The sequence below is a fragment of the Elephantulus edwardii genome, unplaced genomic scaffold, assembly GCF_000299155.1.
Source record: "Elephantulus edwardii isolate Elephantulus edwardi_28Jun2011 unplaced genomic scaffold, EleEdw1.0 scaffold00153, whole genome shotgun sequence".
NCBI lineage: Eukaryota > Metazoa > Chordata > Mammalia > Macroscelidea > Macroscelididae > Elephantulus > Elephantulus edwardii.
This window is the reverse complement of record NW_006399903.1, coordinates 2,052,880-2,062,741: the sequence shown is the minus strand read 5'-3', so window position 1 is coordinate 2,062,741 and position 9,862 is coordinate 2,052,880. Positions and strand designations below refer to the sequence as shown.

At 38.3% G+C, this 9,862-nt stretch overlaps 1 protein-coding gene across 1 annotated transcript in view; it reads left to right on the top strand.

Moving 5' to 3' along the window:
• The window catches only part of DNAH5 (dynein, axonemal, heavy chain 5), a 382,826-nt gene that overhangs the window by 64,939 nt on the left and 308,025 nt on the right, over positions 1 to 9,862 (top strand). Inside the window, exons 16-17 of the mRNA XM_006895016.1 lie at positions 2,963 to 3,134; positions 7,774 to 7,919. Coding sequence (XP_006895078.1) covers positions 2,963 to 3,134; positions 7,774 to 7,919 — 318 coding nt within the window. The remainder of the gene's footprint in view (positions 1 to 2,962; positions 3,135 to 7,773; positions 7,920 to 9,862) is intronic.

Sequence of the window (9,862 nt, the reverse complement as noted above, 5' to 3'; positions counted from 1 at the left end):
TTTGCTCTGTTCACACAATAGCCTCCTGGTCTAGGTATAGATTTTACACAGGCACAATTAAGTGCTCTGAGATTCTCAATCTTGTCAATGTCGGCCAAAATTTTTTGTGATTCACACAGTCAAATGCTTTTGCATAGTCAGTAAAACATAAAGAGACATTTTTCTGGTATTCCTTACTTTCAACAATTCCCTATCTGTGCACTGTTGTAGCTGTTTTTGAATGATATTCAGGAGTATTTTGTTTGTATGTGGTATTAATGATATTGTTTGATAGTTTTCATATTCTGTTTGATTACCTTTCTTGGAAATGGGAACAAATATGGACTTCTTCTAGTCCATTGGCTAGACAGCTATCCTCTAAATTTCCTGGCATCTGTTAATTGAAACATGTCAATTAGTATCTGGTAGATTCCTAGGACCTTATTTTTTTTATGTTGCATTTTTTTACCCCCTTCTTTTTAAAAATTTTATACTGATTTGTGGCCTTGTTTTTTCTCCAATGTCTTCAATGCTACTTTCACTTCCCCTTTATTACCATTAGCTCCTGCTCACATGGTACTTCCTGAAATTTTTCAGTGTTAGTTCTTTTTGGTAGAGTGACTTTGTTTATTCCCTCCATCTTCCTTTGATGCTTCTTGGATGATTCAGTATATTGCCTGTAGCATCTTTCCATATTGTGACTCAAGGCTTAAGTTTTTAATTTCTCTCAGTTTCAGGAATGCAGAGCAAGTTCTTCCCCTTTTATTCTCCAATTCCAGCTCTCTGCACCTTCCATTATAATAATTTGCTTTGTCTTCTAGAGCTTTCTTTTGAAATCTGTTCAGCTCTTTTACTTTGACATGTTTCCCCTTTGTTTTGGCTTCCTGATCCTCTAGTGCATTTTTCAGAGTCTCTTCTATCATGCATTTCAGTTTTCCCCTCCTCCTGCCCCTGTCTTTTTAATGACTTTTTTTTTAATTAATTTTAATAGACATTTACAGAGGTTTTGAATTTCCATTCATTCATTGCTGCACTTTTCTCCCTGCCCACCCCTCCCCAATGACTTTTTAAAAAAATTATTTAATAATTTTAATGAACATTTACAGAGATTTTGGATTTTCATTCATTCATTGCTGTACTTTTTTCTCTTCCTCCTTCCCCCCCAGTTTTCTCCTCTCTTTGAAAAGCAAAAGATAAATTTCTTTGTTGGTATACAATCCCCCAGACCCTGCCCCAGCCTCCTCCCCCACCCCAAGTGCACTCTACTATGCAACCTTAATTCTGGATAATCTTAATATGCTATCATATATCACTTTTAAACTATTCTGTCTCTCATCTGTTTTAATTCAGTATACATAATCTGTGCAGTTTTTCTCAGTCTTACCCCAACCCTGATGTCAGTCACTTTCTACAACAGAGGCGCCATGCAGTATTTGTCCTTTTGTGACTGTAATGACCTTTTTATCTTTTCATGGATGATACCCTGGATATCATCCTACAACTTATCTGCTCTTTGATCATTGGTGCTTAATGCTTCAAATCTGTTATTAAAATGATCTTGAAATTCAGATGAAATTGATTCAAGATCATATTTTGCTTCTTGTGGTCTTGTTTTCGTTTTCTTCAGCTTCAGTTTACTTGGACATGAGTAACTGTTGATCTGGTCCATCGTCCATTCCTGTCTTAGTTTTGACTGCTGATACTGAGGTTCTCCAACTATTCCTTCCACAGATTTAGTCAATCTGATTCCTACTCAGCCCATCAGGTGAGATCCATGTGTACAGTTGCAGTTTGTATCTTTTAAAAAAGGTATTTGTGGGAATAAATAATTGAAAACACAAAATTCGATCATTCTATTTCCAGCCTGATTTCTATCACCAAGCATATATTTTCTGACTACTATTCCTTCTTCAGTGTTTCTAACTTTTACATTCCAGTCCCCAGTTAGCATTAAAACATCTTTATCGCATGTTCGGTCCATTTCAGACTGCAAAATTTGGTAAAAATTCTCAATTTCTTCCTCTTTGGTTCTGGATGTAGGAGTGTATATTTGAATAATAGTCGTATTAACAGGTCTTCCTTCTATGTGTATGGATAATATCCTATCACAACATTGTATTTCAGAGTAGAATTTGAAATTGACTTTTTTTACTATGAATGCAACCCTATTCGTCTTCTGTTTTTCATTCCCAGCATAGTATATTACGTGATTATTTGATTCAAAGTGGCCAAAGCTGGTCCATCTCATCCCATCTCATTGCATCTCACCTCACTAATGCCTAGTATGTCTATGGTCATGTGTTCCATTTTGGTTTTCACAATTTCTAATTTTCCAACATTCAGTGCACTCCATGTTCCAATTATTAAAAGATACTTACCGTTATTTTTTTCCTCATTTTAACTGATTTCAATCTGGGTCCTACCACGACTACTATAAGTATCTGTGTTCCTCTTCTGTTTATAGGATTCTCAGAAGCCTGTTATTTAAGAAGTAGAAGACCAGTCCTGCTTCCCAGTCTGTTTGAATCTGGGAGCTCTACTGAAACCTGTCACCATAAGTAATCCTTGTGATAGTTGACACACCGATGGCATAACTTTCATTATCACATTAACCCACAAATTTCCTTAGTACAGACATCAGACAGCCACATGCTGTACCAAGTACACCAATATTCTCCCGAAACACAACAAACTGACAATTTAGTTTGTAACTCTAATAACAAATCAGTCTTTACACTTGGCCTGAGGGCTGAAGGTGAGAACTTATAACTTGGATGGAATGAGAAATAATGTAGTAATTAGGATTCCTCATCTTCTGTTCTTATTGTCTTTTATTACCTGTATGTTGTTATTCTTAGATGCCATCAAATCGAGTACTACTGGATAATAACTATATAAATGGTTATCTCTTTTGTATGAATACAGAGATTTTATTAGATACTTCAAGTGTGATCTTATTTATTTAATCCTTCTTTAATTTTAGCTGATGCTGGCAGAATATCAGAGAGTAAAGTCAAAAATGCCTCCCACCGTAGAGCAACTGATGGCCCCTCATTTGGCGAAAGTGGATGAAGCTCTCCAACCTGGCTTGGCTGCACTGAACTGGACATCCATGAATATTGAAGCATATTTAGAAAATACGTTTGAAAAGATCAGTAAGTCTGTCAAAATGTCTCAGTGTTAAAACTGATGTCTTTACACATCTGTTATTGCATCATTACTTATAAGTATTTGGGTATTATTAATGAGGGATTTTAATAAAATAGGTAATTTTACCAAACTAGAAGAATTAAGTAATTTAATGGATAGTTCCAATTTTTGCAATTTAATTTTAACCCCAGAAGTTATACACATGTTTTTGTTTATTCTTACTCTTCTATATTAACATTTAAATGATGTTATGGGTCACTCAGCTTTGTACACTAAGAGGTTAGTATCTTTTGAGACCATGAAGGAGAGGAGCAAACGGGGGTTGGGGGGTGGGGTGAGGGGGGGTGGGTGGGGAGAAGGGTGCAACAATGAATGAATGGAATTCCAAAATCTCTGTAGATGTTCATTGAAATGAAAAATACATACATACATACATACATACATACATACATAGAATTACATAAACTTATTAATAAAACTTCTAAAAAATAAAAAAAAGATGTGGAAATTTAGAGAACATGAATACTGAAGAATAGGGAATTTGAGAAAGATTAAACTAGTGCATTATCTTTCCTTAGTGAGAGACATGTGTAAGGTGGTAGATTCCCTAAAACACTATGTTCCTGAATATATATTGAGTTGTTGCAGAGAAGTGGTCTGCTCCCAAGCAAGTTTGGAAAATTCACGTCAAACAAATGCCAAACTAGTTTCTTCTTCAATATACTAATATCCTGTGGGACTCCAAAACAGGATTACTGCATAGTTCCCAGAATCCTTGGTTACCTCTTAAAAAACCCAAACAGACACAACACTGCTGTGAAATTATTCCCAACTCGTAACAACTGCGAGGGCAGAGCTCAAATGCCTGTTAGGGCTTCCAAGTGGACAGGTTCTTTGGAAGTGGACTTTATTCACTGTTTTAAAGCAAAACAGATAGAGGATCAAATAGCTGGTTTTTGGTGAGTAGTACAGTACTTTATGCCCTGTGCTACTAGGACTACCTTTTAAGAAAACCTATTAACACCTTACAAATCTCTGTGGTAGATAATAAGACAGTTTGGAACAAGGCAATGGAAAGTTGTTGGGTTGTTTTTTTCCCCCATTTTTCAGAAAGACTTAGTTTATTTTCCTCAATTAACTTCTACTTTCTCCTAATCATGGCCCATTTCTCTCCACGCCCTGTGGCCCAGAGTAATTTCACTCTCAGGAAAACTGACTTTTGTATCACATACTTCCTCCTCTGACCTCTCATTGACCCCAAAAACCCAAACTAAACTCCCTACTGTTGAGTTAGACTCCTAATGATCTTCCATTAGAAGCTGTACATCTCCGATGGTGATTGGGTGGATGGGGAACGGCCAGTCTTTCTCCTGGATGTGTCTGGTGGATGGTAGGTGGAGGAACTGTCAGCTTCTCTCCTGGATGTGACTGGTGGATTCAAACCACTAACTTCATGGTTAGCATTTCAACCCCCAATCAGCCAACACACCGGAGTTCATGACAATAACTTTCTTGTATGAAATGTCAACTCTAATTCCTAGTAGTAGAAAAGAGAGCTTTTATGAAATGTTATCTCATTGCTGACATATAGATACACTGTTGGTTGAATAGAAACTAAGCATCATTTCCATCTTAAAAAAGTTTTATTTTTTATTGATGTGCAATCAAAATGTGGACATATTGTATTTCACACTATCCTTCATTCACATTGTGTTTCATACAATTATTTTCATTCATTGTGTTTTATAAAATTACTCACCCTTTACCTATGCCCATCATTACTTTGTCTTTTTATATACCCATTTCTTTCCCAATTTCCTTTACCTCTTCCCTCCACTCACCAAATTGTGTGAACTCGTGATTTCTCCCCTGCCCATCCTTACCCCTATTCTCTCCTCTTCTTCCTTTTACTAGTTATCCTTTTATTTTACAATAATATTCTTATGCAGTATTTGTCCTTATGAGACTGATTTAGTCCACTCCGCATATTGCTGTCCAGTCTCCCCCAAGTTATGTAGTACTTTTTGAAATTGTTCCATGTAGTAATTTTTGAAATTGTTGTTCCTGAATGCTGTGTACTTTTGATGTAAATTTTTGTTAGTTTTTTCAGAATTGATCATTAATCCATGGAACTTAGTGTTCAATATTAGTTTAGACCCACTGCTACAGAGTTGAATTTGACTGAAAGAGACCATCTAGGATAAAGTCTAACTCCCCTGTATGAGTTTCCAAGGCTGTAAATGTTGAAGGAAGTAGACTATCACATGGACCAGCCAGTGAGTTCAACTGCTCACTTTCTGATTAGCAACTGAGTACTAGCGTTACAATGACACAAGAACCCCATGGATGTTGTTGTTGTTAGGTGGTGTTGTGTTGGGTATTATTCATATAAGTCCTCTGAACAGATCTGAACCCTGTCCTGTCCTGCCCTGTGCCACCCTCACTATCACTGACACATTTGAACCCATTGCTACAGCCACTGAGTCAGTCCATCTCATTGAAGCTCTACCTCTCTCTTGCCGTCCCCCAACCTTTCCAAGCATGATGTCCAGGAGTAGCGTCTTCCAGTAACAGGTCCTGATCCAACTCAGCCATCCTGCATACAACAGAATGAAACTGCTCAGTCCTGCACCATGCCCGAGCTGTCTGCTGTGCTTCAGCCTCCATGCCCGCCTACATTGTCGACAGTCTTCCTCTTCTCACTGACCCTCTACTTTTCTAACCATCATGTCTTTTCTCAAGGACTAGCCCCTCCTGGTAACATGACCAAAGTATGTGAGAAAAAAGCCCATCATCCTAACCTCCAAGGAACTCTCAAGGCAATCTGTCTCCAAGAAAGAGTTGTCTGTTCTTTTGGCAGCCCTTGGTATAGCTGATATTTTTCCATCGTAAGTCATAATCCATAATTCATAATTCCATCATAATCCATAATTCAGACATGTTGCGATGGGAAGGTCTGTAGTTAGAGACCTTTCTAAAGTGCTGAAGTACAAAGATGTCAGTCTGGAGACTAAGTTGCGCCTGATACAGGCCATGGTCTTTGCAATCACTTGCTACGCATTGGGGAGCTGGACAATGACTAGTAATGATAGAAGGAGAATTGATGCCTTTGAGCTGCAGTGCTAGAGAAGAGTATTGAATATGCCATGAACTGCTAGGAAAACAAACAGGTTTGTCCTGGAGAGGGTGAAGCCAGGCTGTTCCTTGGAGGCAAGGGTTCTGAAGCTTCATCTGACATACTTTGGACATGTTGCAAGGAGGGATCAGTCCTTGGAGGGGACGTCATGCTTGGGAGGGTGGAGGGATAGCGCAGGAGGGGAAGACCCTTAATTAGAGGATTGATTCAGTGACTGGGGTCATGGGGGCAGGTGTATTGGAGATGGTGAGATTGGCACAGAATAGGGCAGAGTTTAGGGCTGTTGTACATAGGGTCGCTATGAGTTACAGGCAACTCGACAGCACACAACAACAACAATAACACCGCCATAATTCAAAGGCATCAATGTTTCTTTGGTCTTTCTCAGTCATTATCCACCTATCATTCAATTCAAAATACCATGGCTTAGGCAAGACACACCATAGTCTTTAAAGTGGTGTCCTTGCACAACTGAAAAAAAAATGTGTGCTTAATGATAATTGACCAGGGAGGATAGAAGGAGAATTGATGCCTTTGAGATGTGGTGCTGGAGAAGAGTACTGAGAATACCATGGACTGCTAGGAAAACAAACAGATTTGTCCTGGAAAGGGTTAAACCGGGTGGCTCCTTGGAGGCAAGGATTCTGAGGCTCCGTCTAACATACTTTGGATATGTTGTGAGGAGAGACCAGTCCTTAGAGAGGGACATCATGCTTGGGAGGGTGGAGGGACGGCGCACGAGAGGAAGACCCTCTATGAGGTGGATTGATTCAGTGACTGGGATAATTGGGATGGGAGTGTCAGAGACAGTGTGATTGGCACAGGACAGAGCGGAGTTTAGGGCTGTTGTACATAGGGTCGCTATGAGTCGCAGGCGACTCGACGGCACATAACAACAACAACAATGATAATTGTGACAAAAGGAAAAAAATGTGGACAAGTTGGGTTTATAATATGTGTTGAATACCTATAAGGTAGAATAAGCACTGTGGGAGTATTGAAGATGCAAAGGTGAAAAAGATAAATTCTAGAAGAAGAAAAGTCATTTAAGTCCTAAAGAAGATAAGACGTGTAGACAATGCAGACTATGAAGCAACAGAAGGATGTGTAAGCCGCAGTGGAAAAGAACAGGTGTCACAGGGTCCAGGGAAGCTTCCTGAGGGAGGTTTGAGCTGAGTCTTCAAATATGAGTTAGGCTTAGGCAGGTTTAAGACTCTGGGACAGAGGGCAAGAGAGGAACATGGGTATCCAAGAATGGATGAAAATGCAACCTTTCTGTAATCTTTCACCAAAATAACAATAAAAAGAAAAACAAACAAGGAACAGTGCGTGAAAAGGAAATGTGACAAACTCAGAAGACATTATGTAAACTAATACTAAACCAAGTCACTTTAAACCAGATTGTTCTAGGGTCGTTTAATCACAGGTAGATTTTTTTTTCTTTAACAAGACTCTGTATTTTTTTCATTTTTTAGGTATTTACTTTTTATTTTTTGTTTTTCCCATAGAGGAACTGGAGTTGCTCCTGGACAGGGTCAGGGATTTGATTGAGTTCCGAATCGACGCCCTTCTAGAAGAAATGAGCTGCACTCCTCTCTGCCAGCTTCCCCAGGAAGAGCCACTCACCTGTGATGAGTTTCTCAGGATGACGAAGGTCTTTGTCTTTTGCTGTTGATTCTGACTGACAGTGAGTGTGTGAGTGTGTGTGTGTGTGTGTGTGTGTGTGTGTGTGTGTGTGTAGTACTACTCCACAGGGATTTCAAGGCTCTCTTCAGAATCACTTCTGAATGAGTGTGGACCATGGACCTTTCAACTAACAGTCAAGCATTTAACCATTTATACCACCCAGAGACTCCTACAGAACTCTGTCAGCCACTCCTACAGGCATTGTTATTGTTAGATGCTGTCACTATTGTTAGACTGCCGCTTATAGCAACGAATCTAAATCCTGTCTCTGATGTACTTGACTCCTTCCCCCCCCCATTGTTACTACAATTTATTTAAACAAAACTATGATATTACAGAGAGGAGTCTGTCGTGACATCTGTCCAGAATCTTTGTGAATAACAGATGCCAATTGGCTGGAGAAGAGTCCTTAGATCCATACTTCAGTAACAGATAGACAGGTCAGCTGCATACATAAAGAGAAGACAAGACGTCTCACAGCTTTTTGCTTTGCAATTCCATTTTAAACATACGCATGTTACAACTTAATGTTTTAATTAGCTACTTCACATTTTTTTGTAACAGTGGCTAAGAATGCAATGGTCCCAATTCCCCTGACCTGAGCAGACCTGGGTTTATAACATGAAATATTTCAGTCGGATACCAAACAAATGTTTGATACATAACATACAAGAAGATCTAAAAAACCCCTGAAAAACAACCAAAATAAAACAGAGGAATAAAGTGCTTTTCGTGTTAAACAAGAAAAGGAAGAAAAGGAAGAAAAGGAAAAAAGAATATTAGGAGTGCCTTAAATATACTCTTGTGAGGTTTCAATCTCTTCTTCTTTCTTAAAAAAAACTAATAGGAAAAAATAAAGCTATATCATAAGGTCCTATGAAGAAGAAAAACACTATCTTGACAGTGCTTAAATGCTTCCATATAATTAATACAACAGGGAACAGAGCAACTGCCCTCATTCTTACAGTCACTGCATCAGTCCATTTTGTTGATAGTCTTTCTTCCTTTCTTGAGACATTAATTTTTCCAAGCATGATATATTTTTCCATTGAAAGGTTAATATTTTATTGATGTTTAAAAATAAATTCTCTCCAAAGAGAAGGAATTTTGTGGAGATAAATGAAATCTTTTCTCTGGGAGTGCTGTGTGAAAGATGGGAGCCCAAACCTTCTGACAGTGTTTTGAAAATGAATGGCAATGTCCCTACGGAGTCAGTTACATGTGAGAAACAAATCACTGATTTTCAGATCAGTAGGAAGAAAGTTGTCATGGAAGACATGTCTGATATTTTTTTTCTTTCTTTGTTTTTTTAAAATAAGATCAATATTAGTTAATTATATAAAATACAATACATAGAAATTTGGGCAGGAGAAGGATGGACAGTCTCCTTGTGGGTGATTAACTGTCTCTGGAAAGCCACTGGAGGGTCAGCTATGATTTGGGACTCGACAGTGCACAACAACAACAACAATACATATGGATGATTTTATGACACACAGTGTAAATCAATGTAAATAAAAGATTGTATAAAACACTATGTACCTGAATGAAACATAATGTAAATAAATTACTGTATGCAACCAACCTAAGAAACCTCAAAAAAGAAAAGAATATAACTACTTTGCCTAAAAGTTTCAAGTGAGTTGAACTTAAAAGACAGAGTTGTTATAAACAACTTCAAGGTTGGGTTTCCTGTTTAAATATTTCTGTAGAGCTGTGTTTTCCAAACTAGTTCTCTGTGGCCTACTGTTCTGGAGCTGTTGCTAAGCAAGCCAAGCCATGTAAATGCCTTTATCTTTGAGGAAGAGTAATTGAGGCAGAGAGAGCAAGTGGAAAGGCCCTGACTTGTGGTGGTAGCTGAGGAAGACGTAGAGTTGAAGTTCACATGGTATGATGAATTTTTCAATACTA